Source organism: Talpa occidentalis, unplaced genomic scaffold, assembly GCF_014898055.3.
Source record: "Talpa occidentalis isolate TD23 unplaced genomic scaffold, MPIMG_talOcc4v2.1 talOcc4.5, whole genome shotgun sequence".
NCBI lineage: Eukaryota > Metazoa > Chordata > Mammalia > Eulipotyphla > Talpidae > Talpa > Talpa occidentalis.
The window spans coordinates 139568310-139583680 of NW_023604861.1; the positions used below are offsets into that span (position 1 = coordinate 139568310).

Consider the following 15371-nt stretch of genomic DNA (forward strand, 5'->3'; position numbering starts at 1 on the left):
GCAGCGCCGTGCGGGTGTCGGGCGGTCCAGGGAAGTCCGGCCCCGCGGGAGCCGCGGCGCGTCGGGCGGCCGGGCCACTAGGCGGCGTCCGCGGGGGCGTCTCCCCTTCGGGAGCGTCCCGCGCTTCAGGGGCTGCTCTGCGGGTGCCCCTGGACTCCGACTCTCGCTTCCACGCACGGCCGAGGGCGCGCGGGGAGGGCGCGCGGGGCGGGCGCGTGGGGAGGGGCGCGTGGGGAGGGGCGCGCGGGAGGGCGCGCGGGGCGGGTGCGCGGGAGGGGCGCGAGGGGCGCGAGGGGCGCGCGGGCGGGCGCGCGGGGAGGGGCGCGCGGCGAGGGGCGCGCGGGGAGGGGCGCGCGGGGGGGGGGCGCGTGGGGAGGGGCGCGCAGGGCGGGCGCGCGGCGAGAGGCGCGCGGGGAGGGGCGCGCGGGGCAGGCGCGTGGGGAGGGGCGCGCGGGGCGGGCGCGCGGGGAGGGGCGCGCGGGCAGGCGCGTGGGGAGGGGCGCGCGGGGAGGGGCGCGTGGGGAGGGGCGCGCAGGGCGGGCGCGCGGCGAGAGGCGCGCGGGGAGGGGCGCGCGGGCAGGCGCGTGGGGAGGGGCGCGCGGGGCGGGCGCGCGGCGAGGGGCGCGCGGCGAGGGGCGCGCGGCTCCCCAGACCCTGGCGCGGGGCAGCGCGCGCCGCCTGCACCTTTCCCCGCGCGGGCTTGGAGGGCGTCCAGCTCCTGCCCAGAAGGCGCCGAGGGACTGGAAAGTGCGCCATTGATTGAGGATACATTTTACAAGAAAAAAATTAGAGAGAAACCGTTGAGCTCGCGACTGCGCCGCCCACTTCCGAAGAGCAAAACTTTCCGGAGACCGGCCTGGAGGGACGTGCCCGGGAAGCGGCCGCGGGCGTGGCCGGGCAGCGGGCCGGGGCGCCCGGGGGTCGGGTCGGGCGCGGGAACCCGGCGGGGCTCGGCGCGGGGCGGGGGCGGGGGCGCCCCGACTGCCTCCCTCGCCCCCGCGAGCCCCCCGCCGGCCTGCGCCCCGGCCTCCCCGCAGACCCCCCGACCGGCCGGACGCGGGGGGACTCGTGACGTGGAGGCGCTGAGGCGCCCCCTTCTCGAGTCGCCGAGCCCCGCGTTTCGCCCGAGCGGCGGGTTCCCGGCAGCGGCTTCTCCCGCCGCGAGCGACAGGAGCGGAGGGACCGGCCGCGCGCGGGCGGGCGCGGGGAGAAGGGGGGGGGGGGAGGAGGGGGGCGCGGGGGGTGGGGGGCGCGGGGGCGGGGCGGGGCGGGGGCTGACGCCGCGCGGGGGGGCGACACTCGCGGCCGCTAATTAAAGCGCGCGCGCCCCGGGACCCGCTGACGCCGCGCGGGGATCGGAGGCGCCGGCGGGCGGGCGGGCGCGCAGCGGGGCGCACAGGCGGGAGCCGCGCACCGAGCCCGCCCCGCGCCGCAGCCGCGCGTGGAGTAGCGCGCGGCGGGCGGCGGCGCGAGGAGCGGCGGCGCGGGCGGGAACCCGGCTCTCCCCGGCCGAGGCCCCGAGCCCGGCCGGCGGCGGCGCAGCGAGGGTCCGCCGGGCGCTCGGCGGGGCGGGACGGCGCGGCGCCCCCGGTGCGGGCGCCTCCAGCTCCGCGGCGCGAGGTGGGTGCGGCGGCCCCGGGCGCGGCGGGAGAAAGTTGTGCGGCCCCGAGCGCGCGGGGCCGCCTCCGGGAAAGTTGGGGGCGCGCGGCGGGCGCAGCCGCCCCTCGGCTCCCCGCGGCCGGTCCCCGCGGCCCGGCGGGGCGGCTCGCGGCGGGGGGCGCGGCCCCGCGGGGCGGTCTCGGTCTCGGGCCGGGCGCCTCCGCGCTGACCCGCCGCCGCCCCGTCTCCCCAGCCCGCCGGCTCCGCGCGCCGCCCGGGCGCACCATGCGGGGGCCGGGGCGCCCGCTCCTCCTGGGGCTGCTGCTCGTGCTGGGGGCGGCGGGGCCCGGCCGGGGGTTCGCGGAGCCCCGGGAGGCCGCCGACCGGCAGACGGTGCTGCGGCTCATCGCGGAGATCGTCCAGGAGCTCAGGCGGTACCACTCGGGGGAGGCCAAGAGGCTGCAGCTCCTGGGCCAGCAGGAGGTCTCGGACTTCGGGCTGTTCCCCGAGGAGCAGCGAGCCGGTGAGTGGTGCCCCCGCCCCCCCGCCCCCGCCCCCGCCCGCGGCCTCGGCCCGAGGAATTTGTGCCGGCTCGGAAATAGAACTGTCGCTGAGAAAACGCCTTAAAAAGCGCATCCATTGCCATCGCGTGAAAATACCTGGTGTTTTTATTTTTGAACATAAGAGAACAGCGAGTCCCGCGGCGGCCCGCCCGCGCTGGGCTCGGGTCTGTGGCTCCAGCAGGCTGCGCCCCGCGTCTGGAGGGGCTCCTCAGCCGCGCACTCTCAGCCGAGACCCGAGTCTTCCGGCCCCGGGGTCTCCCGGGCGCGCCCAGCTCCGGGGACACAGGTGTCCAGCAGGGCGCCCAGGAGCTGGAATGGGAGTCAAGGCCGCTGGGAGGTGGCCGAGGGCCGGGGGCTGCGCCTCCTGGTGCCCCAGCCTCCTGCCACACGAAGGTCAAGTCCTGTGACACGTTTTTATTTATAGGATCAGGTTTTCCTTCCAGAACTTTGAGGCTGTGGAGTTTGACTCCCGCGGTCTTCAAAATGAAAGCGTCCAGCAAAGACGTCTTCCCCGGAGACCGACTGCCCACACACGTCCACACACAGCGCCCACGTGGGACGCGTGCCGACACCACACGTCGCCCTCAGACACCGCACTCGCAGTGTCTGCCTCCGGGCTGAGGTGGTCTCTGCCCGCGCCGGCCCCAACGCCGCGCCCTGACACTCGTCCCCAGCGCCCGGCCAGCCCCTTCGCTCAGTGGCACGGGCGCCTGCAGCGCCGCTGGGGCCTTTAGCGGCCTCTTACGGTCCAAAGAAAATAATGAACTTTCCCCCTACAGAAATTGTGCCTCGAGACCTAAGGATGAAGGACAAGTTTTTAAAGCATCTCACAGGTACATGTCCTCCTGCCCGCTCCCCACACCCGCCTGCCTGCACCCCATCTCCCCGCACCCCACCTCCCCACACCCGCCTACCTGTACCCCATCTCCCGCACCCCATCTCTCCACACCTGCCTGCCTGCACCCCATCTCCCGCAACCCATCTCCCCTCACCCGCCTGCCTGCACCCCATCTCCCCGCACCCCATCTCTCCACACCTGCCTGCCTGCACCCCATCTCCCCGCAACCCATCTCCCCTCACCCGCCTGCCTGCACCCCATCTCCCCGCAACCCATCTCCCCCCACCCCATCTCCCCCCACCTGCCTGCCCGCACCCCATCTCCCTGTACCCCATGTCCCCACACCGTCTCTCACACCCGATGTATCTGCCTGCCCACACCCCACCTCCCCTGCCTGTGCCTCAAGTGTCTGACGTGTCTCTTCGGGGTTGCAGGCCCCCTCTACTTCAGCCCCAGGTGCAGCAAGCACTTCCACAGGCTGTACCACAACACCAGAGACTGCACCGTCCCCGCATGTAAGTGAGCGGCTGGGCCTGGGTTGGCACTGCACTGGGCCCTGCCCGGCCGCCTGCTGGGCTGATCCCCTTAGCGCGCAGCTAGGGGCCTGGCTGGCCCGGCCCGGCTCCGGCCTGCAGCAGCAGCGTGGCTGAGGGGACGCTCTCCTGTCCAGCGCCTGTGGGCGACCTCTGTGCAGACTGGTGGGTGCAGGCACCATGCCGTGTCTGTGCCGGCTCTGGCGCGCCGAGGACGGCTGGGTGCTAGCAAGGCTTGCTCAGGAGCCACCAGCCACCACCTCTGCGGCCAGGACCCAGAGCCAGCCTGCGGGCGCTTCTGCACAGCCCACACGTCACACCGCTCCAAGGTGGTTCCTTGTCACTTTTCAGCCAGCATGACCTCGGCTAGAGCCCAGGCCACACCGGGCCAGGCCCGCGCCAGACACTGGGTGTCTCAGTCTGAAGGGGTGCAGACCAGATGTGCCTGTCCTGCCTTCGGACGAAAAAGTGTCCGTTTGCATGAGGCGCAGGTTTCTGTGTGCCCAGGCAGTGAGTCCTCCGAGGGTGACTGCCCTGGGCTCCTGGGCCCAGGCCCTGGCCAGGCAGGCTGCAAGCAGTAGGGCGGACTCCAGCGCATCGGGCGCACAGCCCTGCCTGCCAGCCGCAGCTGGGGCCCCAGGCCAGCCTGGTGCTCCTGGCCTGCCAACCCTCCACACAGCACGAGCCATGGAGCTGGCCCCGCTGCTGCCCAAGGTGCAGGACCCGCCAGCCCAGCCCTGCATGCCAGGTGGAGGGGCCCACAGAGCCCCCTCCCTCAGGGGCGGCAGGCCCGGGCAGGCAGCTCAGAGGCCCAACAGCCCTGGAGGCCAACTCCCCCACCAGGCCAACACTCAGCACCCTCAGGCCGACGCCCCCCTGCTACACCCCCCTCCCACCCAGCACCGGCTCAGCAGTGTCAGCCTCTTGTGTGACAGACATCCCCGCTTATCGCTGTCAGTGCTGGTTCATTCAGATTTTCAGTTTCGAGTATCAACGTTTACGTTTTTAAGTAGGATTTTGCAACCCTTAAGATGCTTGAGGAATTTATAAACTGCTGCAGCTTTGCACAAACTTCCTCCCGAGAAAGTCCTAGTGTCCGCCATCTGGCACCTCACTCATGCCCGAAGGAGCACCCAGGGGGCCACGTGGCCACGCTGGCCAATGAAGCCACCCCTCCAGGCCCGGGGCCCCGCCCACCACGCATCTGTGCACGAGGCACATCCGGGTAGGGCCTGGTCTGCACCGCGCAGCCCGGGCTGGAGGCCGCCTGCTCCGGGCTTGGTCACCCGCAGAGCCCTGGCAGCCGGGGTGCAGAGCTGGCAAGGAGTGTGGGGCTCTGCACCCCCTCCCAGTCCCGCGGCCCCCTCTGACCTGGGAGTCCATGGCCGTCACCGGCAACTGCCAGCCCCTGCCGGCTGTAGAGACCGCCCTGGCCCTGCCCCGGCTGTTTGCAGGGGGGCGGCAGCGCGGGCGCGGGGAGGAAGTGGGTCGACTTCTGGGCTGCTGAGGCTGCTGTGTCTCCTGCAGATTACAAGCGCTGTGCCAGGCTCCTGATGCGACTCGCGGTCAGCCCCGTGTGCCTGGAGGGGTGAGGTAAGCACCACCGCGTCTACGGCCGTAGGCCGGGGCCTCTTGCTCGGGACAGAACTGCCCTGGAGACCAGACACCCCTTCTTGGCTATCGTCCCTTGCTCTGACACTGAAAACACCAGAGTGGGCAGCAGCTCAGCCCGGCCTACTGGGGCGCGCTGACTGGCCTGCGCGGCCTGCCAGGGTGTGCCTGCGAGTGTCCACATTGGACTCAGGGCCTCAGGGGCTGGTGAGCACCTTGGCCTTTTAAATGCTTCTGTCAGTCACTTCTTCCCAGCCTGTAACGGCAGACGTCAGCGCACACCCAGAATTCAGGGCCCAGCACCCAGCCTGGCCCGCAGGGCACAAGGGCCCCTTCCCAACAGAGGCCACTGCGGTCGTGTGAAACTCTGCTTGTGTCTTGTCTGTGTCAGCACCGTCCCCACCGAGAGGCTCCCGGCGTGCGAGTGGCCATTCCCAGAAAACCTGTCAGTGGCCTAGGATCAGGGGTCGCAGCGCTTTTCCCGGTGGCCACTGCAGTTGGCCGCACGCGGATGGGTGGACTGCAGGGCTTCATATGTGGTGAGAAGCTGCTCACCCTGGCAAGCAGTGGCTGGGCCACCCCCACTGGGCAGGGCATGGAGGCCCAGGCCTGAACCTCCCACCTTCGGGTTCCCCAGTAAAGGGGGGCAGCCAGTGGGGCAGCGAGGCAGGTGGGGAAGGAGCGGCTGGAGGGGGCGGCAGCTCTGACCCCAGGGCTGGGCCCGCGGCCGGGCCTACAGCCTCGCCCTCCCATGGTGCTGTCCTTTCTCTTCCGCTGCCACACGGCCCACAGAAAGGACTTTCTTTTGAAAGCAGTGATTGATGTTGTGAATCTCCCAAGGTGAGATGCGGGGGCGGACGAGTGTTGTTTTTAGGAAGCATTTCTCGGTAAAGCATGTCCTTGGAAACAGCGCCCACTTTTCACAAGTGGGGAGCAAGGCGCCCCTGGCTGTGGCCTGCGGGTGGCCACAGGCCCCGGCCACGCCTGTGAGCCGGCCAGTGCTTGCCCACAGCTGCCTGAGCGAGCTCGGCCCCTCTGCCCTCCAGGGCTGACGGCAGCGTGAACGCTTGCAGACGCGGGTGGGGCGGGCGTGTGGGGCAGACGTGCCACTCGAGCCCAGGCCAGCACCCGAGTCACACGCTGGCAGTGAGGGGCTGAGGTGCGTGCCCACAGCCACCGCGGTCCACGCCAGTCGCCACAAGTACCGGCACTTGCGTATATTTTGCCCGAGAAATGGGTCAAGTTTAAATCACAGCTATTTCAGCTAATGGTAATAATTGCGACAGGGTTTTCTGAAGATTAACTTCTAATCCTGCGGTTTCAAGGCCAGCCACGACAGCGGGCACAGGCGAGACGGGGGTGGGCAGTGGCCACTGCACACGGGAGCCCTGCGAGCCCGGCGCGAGGGCAGTGAGTCCTCTTCCCAACCAGGCCTGCCCCCAAGGCTCTGAGGGTCACGCAGGGACCCTCCATGTGTCCCAGAGCAAACCCCGGTGCCTCCTGCTCCCCAGAGCCCCAGGGACACAGTCCCCGCCCCAACTTGCTAGACACCGCAGGCCTCCCCACTTGGCCCGCCCTGGAGCACAGGCAGCAAAACGGAGCTGCCAGTGTGCAGCACCACAGCCTCAGCATTTCTGTAATGAATGAACAGCGCACGCAGGCTGGGCACCCCGTGCTAGCGTCAGGACGCCCTTACCTGATCCCCACCTAGCGTCCACTCCCAACCGCTGGCCCCGCAGGCCCCGTCACCACGAGCTTGCCCGAGCCCATGTGACACAGCCAAGCAGGCGCTGGGCTGGCTTTAACCCACTCACTGTTGCCCCTTTAGCACAGTGGCAGCGGCAGCGGTGCCCCGTGACCCTCAGCTGCCAGCAGAGCGGCCCTGCCCCTGGCTGACTGGGCCTGCAGACGGCAACGGCGCCGTGACCGTGTCCATAGGGCCGCACCGCAGAGACCTCAAGAAGTGCCTTGACCCACGGGACTACCCACTACCTTGACAAACACGCCGCGCGAACAAGAGCTTTATTTTTGCGGACTCCCCCATGGCGCCGCAGATGCCCGCTGCAGGCGCTGCCCGGCGAGCCAGTGGGGCACCCAGGCCTGGCCTGCCTGCTGCGCCAGGCCGCTCCCAGCGAGGAGTATTTCTTAGAAACAAGCAGAATCAAACTCTATTTTCATAAGGCATAGGGTATGGTTTAATATTTTGTATTACTTTACAATGAAACCCCCACACTATTATCTGGAACTGCGAAGAAGCGCCCTCCAGCCCGTCTCTGGGACAGTGGGCGGCGCTGCTGGGTCGTGCGCTGCCGCTGCTCCCACTGCGGGGCATCCGCACGGGAATAAAACAGCTTCTGTTAAAGTGCATTCTTCCAACTGAGCCTTGTTGCCCAACAAGTTTGTCGTCAGGCATTTGTGACTGAGGCCTCTGTGAAGAGGGCAGTAGGAAGGCGAAAGGCTCGAGGGGAGCCCACAGTCTGCGCCCCCACGGTCCCCGCCCCCGTCCCGCGCGGGTGCCACACGCGGGGGCTTGGCTCTCAGAATGAGCTTGACTCGGTGGGGAGCGTTTTGGATGAGTGTGCGCCTTCGTTCCCCTTAAGACCCCGTGATCATGAGCAGTAGGCTGAGGAAAGGCCTCTTAGCTGCCCAGACTGGACACAATTTTAAGACAGTGAGGTCAACAGGTGTTCCCGTCCCCTCCAGGAAGGCAGGCGAGCGCCCCGGGGTGGCTGAGCATCCTCTCCGAGGTGCAGGCAGACGTGAAAGAAGCTGGATGGGTTTACTCGTGAATACGAGGAAGCAGCAAAGAGCAACTTCCTTGACGTCCCCTAGCAGTGATCGGCTGCTTGGCTGTAAACGCCTGAAGCGTGTCAATCCTGTTTGCCAAATGCAGTCACTTAACCTGCTTCCCTCATTCCTGACCTGTCAGGACGCCCTTACCTGATCCCCAACTACTTTACCTCCGGTTTCCGATGTGTCCTAGGAAGAGTTTTCAGGGTAAGAATCTCTGCTTTGGCCAAACATCTCCCCATCGGGGTGCCTGTCATTGCTGGGGGCAGGTGGACGGCTACCCAGCCTGGGGCACAGCATCCAGGACTGCCCGCCCTGCCTGACGCCCAGGATACTGGGGAGTGGACACTCCAGATGGGCCTGTGACTGAGAGTCCCTGCTCTCAGGACTGGGGCCACTGGCTGCAAGGTGGGGTGAAGGCAGGGTGAAGCCCTCTCCAGCTGCAGAGGCCTGGAAGGGCCAGGATGAGCAGCGTATCCACGGGGATGGCCAGGCCAGGACCTCCCGCCTCTGCCATAAATATTTCTGTGGAAGCGGAAGCCCCTGCTCATCCCCATCTTCTGGGCACACAGACAGACAGCATGCCTGGGGCCACAGGCCATAGGGCAGGACCCCCCCCCCCACCTCTGCTAGTGTGACCTCCTCAGTTTATCCTGAAGGCCATCTGCACTGGTGTGGGTCTGTGGGAACCTCCTATCTCTCCTCAGTACAGAGGGATCCCTGTGCTCGCCACACACTAAGCGCTGACAGAGCAGGGGAGACTCACTCACCAACACACAAGCCCTCCAAATCAAGGCTTTTTCTGATGTTTCTTTCCCACCAAGCCAACTGGTGTCTGACACCTGGGTGACAGGAGCACAGCAGACCCGTCCCCCACTGGTGCAGGCAAGCCAGCTGGCGCGAGCGGCCTCCGGGCCAGCACTCTGAGGCAGGATGGTCCAGGCAGGAGCGAGTGAGTGCTGAGGCCTCGATACCAGACAATGCCCATGCACCAGGCGTCCCGCCGCTCACACACGTGCTGAGGGCGCTGCTGGTGTTGAGCTCCTGGGATCCCGGCCATCCCCCCGGCAGCCCTCACCCGGCCAGGCCCTCCCGACTGTCCCCTCCAACCTCCCGCCCCAGCGGCCGCGCGTCCTCCCGGGCGGGCTCCTGTCCCGCCGCCGTGTGGCGGGCAGGGCGCTCGTCCAGCCTAAGAGCAGTGACTGCGCCGTCAACTGGCTGGGTCAGAAGCTTTATTACTATTCTGCTGAACACACCAGCTCTGGACAGTCATTCCCAAGACGCGGGGCAGCGGGTTCACCACAGAGCGGCCGCACCGCGGGTCAGCGGGCGCTGTCCAGGAAGGCGCGGCAGCAGCGCACGCACTGCTGGTACACGGTCTCGAAGTGGGACTCGTCCCCCTGCGGGTGACAGTGCGTCAGGGCGGGCGCCCCACGGGGGGCGCGGGCGCGAGGGCGGCACTCACGTAGTAGGGGTCTTCGATGATGAGCTGCTTCTGGGGGTCGTAGCTCCCGAGCAGCTGGATCTTCGCTCTGCAGTTTCTGACTTGGCTGCTTTTCCTGGTCAGGTCTCTGTTGGGTTGAAACAAGGACTCGCTGCTCTGATCTGTGGCTCCATGGGCACCTGCTGGTGTCCACGGAGTCCCCATGGAGCCACACCCTTGGGGGATGCGGCCGGCAGGGCGGGGGTGGCCCTCACAGGCCTGTCCCAGGCACGGGTTGGGGAGGGTGCCCACCAGCCTCACACAGGGCATGGCCAGCAGAGCACACGGCAGTCCAAGGGAACCTGTCTCCCCTTCTCGGAGACCAAACCCGGCAAGGCTGCAAGGGGTCTAAGAACGGCCATTGCGCTGGGCCCCGCTCCGGGGCCTGCAGTGGGCACTAGAGACCCGAGCGTGAGGACTCCGGCTGCACCTGGTCTGATAGCCCTGAGGTTGTGCAGGTGGCAGGACAGGCCCTTCTCCCTCAGTGACACCACCTGCGCAGGACATGCGACACAGGGCAGCTGGGCCCTGGGGTCCCAGCCCCGCCCGTGCAGCCACCAGTGCTGGGAGCAGAGTGGACGCCCCTGGCTGGCAGCAGGCCCTTCGCACGGTGGGACAGGACCCGGCTGGCAGCTGGAGCACCGCACTAGGATGCCCCATATGCTGGCATCCCGGGCGCCTGTACTGAGACGGACAGCCCCGTAGTGCAGGGGCACACAGCCGGCCGGCCACAGCACCCAGGGACCCTGGGGGGAGCTGGAGTCCAGAGGGTGCTGGAGTGGATAAGTGAAGGTGGCAAAACAGCAGGACACGCCTATGTGGTCACTGCTGCCCCAGGCCCCCTACGGAGGGGCACGGGTGGATGCCCAGGCCCACGCCGAGGAGGGCCTCCAGACACCCACAGGCCCTCTCGCTGCAGACAGGCGAGTCCACACATGGTGGGCGGTAGCCCTCAAGGGCCATGGGGACAGATGGCAGGCAAGAGCGCCTGGGCCTGCAGTGAGTTGCGGTGGCCGAGCCCATGAGGACGCGCTTACCTCAGGTTGCTCTCATCCATGCAGAGGATGTAGTCAAACGTGGCGAAGTCCTCCTTGGTGACCTGAAACCAAAACGAGGCACACTGTCCTTCTCAGGCGGCCAGCAGGGCTCGGGCGGGGCCAGGGCTTGCACCTGGGCCCGCCCCCACCAGCAGGTGCCCTTACGCCTGGTCACTAAGTTAAATGTGTCTGTGTCGAGTTGACCTATTTCCCCAAATGGTGCTGTGAAGGCATCTTCGCCATGAAGCCCCTGCATAGCCAGAAGGGACAGAGCTCCGGCCCCCACAGCGAGAAAGCAGCCCCCAGGCCAGGCACGTGCTCACCTGGCGCCATTTCGCAGGTTTTCCTCCTATTAGTGCTTAAGCCCCAGGCCCTGAGCCTCCCCAGCCTGAGGGCGCCCTGGCAGGGGCAGACGCAGGGCCCACCGCAGATGCTTGTGGCCAGGGAGCCTGAGGTGTGCACCGCGCCAGCCGGCACCCCAAGGAGACAACCACCAGGCACTCGGCCTTCAGGGCGCAGGTCACCTGTGATGTGACTCAATTTCCTGACACTGTGATCTAGAACACAACAGCACTAGCGTGTCCAGGCTGAAGTGTTTAATGATTTCTGACTATGATAACCGACAGAAGAAAGCAGGGCACAACGTGACTGCGGGTGAGGGGTGCAATGCGATGCCAGTCCTCCGCACTAAAAAACCTCTGAAATTCAGCTGCAGGAGAAGGTGACGTCTGGCCACCCACGGGGGCGGCCCCAACCGTGGGCGCAGGAGGACGGCAACATGCTCAGGCTGCAGCCGCGGCCTCCACAGCAGCCCCGCCTGGTCGGGAAATGGGTGTGATTATGGACCAGCAGAGAGAGACTCGGGAACGGGCCTGTCAAACCACACAGGGCAGGCACAAGTTAGAACGGCTGAGAAAGAGCGGCCATAGCCAATACCCCCACAGGGCTCCTGCACACACTGGTCAGTGCAACAGCCATGGGGGATGAGCCCAGACAGTGCCCAGAAGACCAGACCCCAACACGCGTCGGCTGGCTCCAAGGACAGAGATCTGGGGGGTGGGCGCTCACCAGCACCCGCAGTGCTCTGAGGGGTGCCCACCGGGCTGCGGCCCACGCGTATGTTTCCCCACTGGCCCCCTCTACTCACCCCTGCCAGCCTGCATCCTCAACCCACCCCAGCAAACACCCCCTGGAGACATCCAGGGCATCTTGGCAGCACAGCTCCTCCAGAAACAGTGGGTGTGGGGGCATCAAGCGAGCCTCACTGCAGGGCATGGAAGCCCCCAGAATTCCCTCAGAGCAGACTCCAAGCACACAGAGCCCCGCTCTGGCCGGATGTGCAGGTGTCCATTCCCCAGACCGACCCTAGGCCTCAGAGGGGGTGTCAGTGACTTAGAAGGTTTTAGTCAGGAGTTTTAAAACTGCAGCTGAACTTCCACAAGTGATGACCGCAGAGAGGGGACGAGGCGTGGAGCCACACAGGAGCAGCCCACCCCCTCAGAAGCCAGTGTCCGGCTGCCACCCCCACAGCCTGTGTCCACAGACCCGCTGCCCCATGAGCCGTACTCCTTCCTGGGTGGCAGGCCCAGTGAGGCACCCCAGTCCCGCTGGCTGCTCAGTCAGCGAGAATCCAGAGCCCCGTCCTCCCCATGCTGGCGGTGGCTTCCCAGCAGGCTTTCCTCACTGGGGGCGCTTGAGAGGCCCCAGAGGGAGGTCAGAGGGGGCAGCTGGAGGCAGGGTAAGTCCCCGACAACAGTGCCCTGGCTGCCCAGCCACTTCTCAGCTGAACGCCGGGTATGCGGATGTGACAGGAATCTGTCCTAGCGGCAAACTTGAAATGGGGCACGCGGCACGTGGCCTGATGTCCAGCTGGAACTCAGACAGCAGCGCAAAGCAGGCCCACTCGGCGTCCGGCCGCAGGCCCGCCTCGCAGCACGAGCACGCTGGGACATGCAGGCGCCCTGCCGGCTGCACCAGAGGAAGCAGGTCTGTCTACCTGTCGGGCCGTGTGGGCCGTGTGGATGCCGTGGCCTTGCAGGCAGCTCACAGCTCTCGGGTCTGGCGACCGGCCCACGTTCCAGTCGGACACGGCGGCGCTGTCCACGACCCACTGCAACACAAAGCACAGCCTGAGCGCATACCTGCCTCGCCACGTGGCTCATGGGCACCCCGTGCTTCCGCAGGCAGCGCTGGCCCCGGGAATCGGGCGGGTTCCCCACTTCGTACGTGGACGTCGCTGCGCTGTCCACCCGCCACTGCGGGAGAGAAAAAGAGCCGTTTTTGCTGTTTCTTGATCTAAAGACATTCACATCGGCCCCTGGAGAGAGCAGAACTCACGTGGTCTGAGACATTTTCATCAGTCACGAGTTTCCTGAAAACTGCCTCTGCGATGGGGGAGCGGCAGATGTTACCTGGGGAGGGGCAGAGGACGCGTCAGCTGACGGAGGGGCCACAGGCACCCGCACACCCCACCTCCCCGCAACCCCAGCAGCCCCTCACCCCAATACCCCACACCCCTGTGCGGCCCCGCTTCTTGCTACCGCCTTCAAGTTAAAGCACATTCACCCTTGGCCCAGACAGCAGTATTTACAGCGAGAAGACGCGTGTGCACGTGTGGACGGAAAGGCAGGCTGGGCTGCAAGGGCTACAGTCATGCCACCCGGAGCAGGTGGGGCGCCCGCTGCTGTGGCCGGGGCGCAGGCTCACGACGCCCAAGGCTGGCATCACACCTGAGCGTGACCTGCGGCAGAGCACACCCCCCTCATCTCCGGCAAAGCTCTAGACGCCTTTCAACCTGTCACCTCTCAGCCTCGCTGCTCCCAAACCGGCAGCACAGTCACTGACTCAGCACCCAACCTCAAGGACAGACCCAAGGAGGAGCGGAGGCAGCGGCCCCACTGGAGCCTGAGACGGAGGCCCCAGACGGAGGCCTCGCCCTGCAGGGTGGGTCGGGCTGTCGCCTCTGCCCGCCGCCCCCACACTATCTCACAGAAACAGGCCACTCCAATAACCTCACCCAAGGGAGGCCTTTGCCCCTTTCTGCCATCAGCCTTTCAAACGAAAAACTCCCCAGGCCTCTCTGCACTTCAGCCTGGAAAGGGCCCAAACAGTGCACTGAAGGAATAAAGTTTTTATGTTTCAAACGCAGACGCTTAACCGTCCCACGCGGGCCACAGGATGCAGGCCCCTTGCTCCTCCAAGGCTCACTCTGTGTAGCCGAAACCCAACAGCTGGACAGTTGTTTCTAACCTAGCCCAGGGTCACCTCCCAGCCCCACTCACCCTCCAGCGGCTGGTCACTCCCAGCAAGCCCAGGGCCCTTGGGCACCTGACAGGGGAACACTAGGCCTGGCTGCCCCCCCCGCCCCCGTCACAGAGCTGGAAGTCGTCGGAAACGCGAAAGCAGACGGCTGTGTCGCCGCCCGACTCAAACGCCAGCACCCACGACGTTCTGCAGGAGCACAGCCCGCCCGAGCCTGGGCGCGGCCTCAAAACACAAGACGCTCGCCCCGCGCCCCGCACAGGGTTGAGAGACGCCTGCGCCCCCGGCGCCGCGTCTCCCCGCGCAAGGGGACCGCCGGCTGCGTGCAGGCGCGGCGCCCACGGGACCGGAGCGGCCTGAGGCATCCTCGGGTCGGCCGCGCGGCCCCCTCAGCCCTGCCCCTGCGCATCTCGGCAGGAGCTGCTGCTCCAGAGCCGCCGGCCTCCTCGGGCAGGATCCGCGCGCACAGCCCCCGGGTCTCCCCACCCTCGCCGGCCTCGGCTCCACCGTCCGCGCGGGGAGGCCTTTCCGACGCCCCCCCCGCCCGCGGCCGGCTCTGAGGGCGCGGGGGGGGCGGGGGCCGCGGCGGGGACACGCGCTGCCGCCGCGGAGGCGGCTCCGCCCGGCGCCCGGAACGGCGCCCGCCCAGCGGAGCGGCCCGGCTGCCCGCGGAACTGCCCGCAGCGCGGCCGGCGCGGACGCCGGGTCGAGGCGGCTTTCCACCTCCGGAGACCCGGCCCGAGCGGCCGCGCCCGGCCCGCGCCGGGGCCTCAGGGTCGCGCAGGCCCGTCCCGGCCGCGGGCTCCGCCGGACCCCGGGGTGCGCCGCGCCGGCTGCGGCTCTGCGGGGCGGGCCCGGCCGCGGGGCAGACGGGCCGGGCCGCGGGCGCGGGCGCGCGGACGGCGGCGCCCCGGGAGGCGCGGGTCGGCCAGGCGGGCGCAGCCGCGCGGCACTCGGGGCCGCGCCCGGTTGCAGGCCCCGCGGCAGGGCCCGGCGCGGGGGCGCGGGGCGCGGGGCGCGCGGAGCCCAGAACGCGGCCCGGGAGGCGCCCCGGGGGCCCGGGGCCAGGGCGCCCTCGGCCGCGCGCGGCGCTGGACACACCCCGGGCGGGCGGCGCGCGGAGCCTCCGGGGCCGGCCCAGGCGCGGCCGCAGGGACCGACGGGGGCCCCGGGGTGGCGGCGCGCGCATCGCGGAGGCCCGGCGCCCGCCCCCGGCCCCGCCGGCCCCGCCGGCCCCGCCGCTCACCCAGACACACGAACAGCACCGACGTGGGCACCGGCTCGGCCATCTTCGCGCCCGAGCCCGCCGACCCGCCGGGCTGTCCGGAGACGCGCACGCGCAGGACGCGCGTCCGCCCGCGCCTGCGCAGTCCCGCCCGCGGCCCGCGCCTGCGCAGTCGGGCTCCAGCGCCGCCCGCCGGCGGGCCGCCCCCAGGAGGGGCGGGGCGGATCACCTGGCCGGGGCGGGGCCTGGGGGGCCGGTCGCCTGGCCGGGGAGGGGCGGGTCACCTGGCCGGAGGGGGCGGGGCGATCACCTGGCCGGGGCGCGGGGCGGGTCGCCTGGCCGTGAGGGGGCGGGCCGGTCACCTGGCGGCCGGGGGGGGCCGGGGCGCGGCCGGTCGCCTGGCCGGCGGGGCGGGTCACCTGGCCTGGAGG

The 15371-nt window shown here is 68.7% G+C and overlaps 2 protein-coding genes across 5 annotated transcripts; one reads left to right on the forward strand and one right to left on the reverse strand.

The window, feature by feature from the left end:
- Nucleotides 1–1884: 1884 nt before the first annotated feature.
- ALKAL2 (ALK and LTK ligand 2) lies at nt 1885–7519 on the forward strand. Its single transcript, XM_037528589.2, has 5 exons — nt 1885–2122; nt 2942–2995; nt 3435–3515; nt 5061–5126; nt 6973–7519. Exons 1-4 carry the CDS (start codon nt 1885–1887, stop codon nt 5123–5125), a joined length of 438 nt encoding a protein of 145 aa, XP_037384486.1. The 3' UTR covers nt 5126; nt 6973–7519.
- A 1610-nt stretch (nt 7520–9129) lies between these two features.
- ACP1 (acid phosphatase 1) lies at nt 9130–15056 on the reverse strand. Of its 4 annotated transcripts, none has more exons than XM_037528588.2 (6): nt 14962–15056; nt 12792–12865; nt 12451–12564; nt 10455–10516; nt 9400–9505; nt 9130–9334 (listed from the first exon to the last, which is right to left on the reverse strand). In XM_037528588.2, the coding sequence occupies exons 1-6, from the start codon at nt 15002–15004 to the stop codon at nt 9257–9259; spliced, it is 477 nt and encodes a 158-aa protein (XP_037384485.1). In that variant the 5' UTR covers nt 15005–15056; the 3' UTR covers nt 9130–9256. The 4 variants fall into 4 exon arrangements, with proteins under 4 accessions (XP_037384485.1, XP_037384484.1, XP_037384483.1 ...); XM_037528587.2 differs by lacking the exon at nt 12451–12564 and adding an exon at nt 12596–12709; XM_037528586.2 differs by lacking the exon at nt 14962–15056 and adding an exon at nt 13045–13807.
- Between the last annotated feature and the right edge of the window lie 315 nt (nt 15057–15371).

Bases quoted from the DNA above. Each gene is read 5' to 3' on its own strand.
- ACP1 (XM_037528586.2), bottom strand. From the start codon at position 13,108: ATGACTGTAGCCCTTGCAGCCCAGCCTGCCTTTCCGTCCACACGTGCA. The intron at 12,866-13,044 runs GTAAATACTGCT...GCCCCTCCCCAG, and splicing joins TGCACACGCGTCTTCTCGCT to GTAACATCTGCCGCTCCCCC. The intron at 9,335-9,399 runs GTGAGTGCCGCC...TGTCACCCGCAG, and splicing joins TCATCGAAGACCCCTACTAC to GGGGACGAGTCCCACTTCGA.
- ALKAL2 (XM_037528589.2), top strand. From the start codon at position 1,885: ATGCGGGGGCCGGGGCGCCCGCTCCTCCTGGGGCTGCTGCTCGTGCTG. The intron at 2,123-2,941 runs GTGAGTGGTGCC...TTCCCCCTACAG, and splicing joins CCCCGAGGAGCAGCGAGCCG to AAATTGTGCCTCGAGACCTA. The intron at 2,996-3,434 runs GTACATGTCCTC...TCGGGGTTGCAG, and splicing joins GTTTTTAAAGCATCTCACAG to GCCCCCTCTACTTCAGCCCC.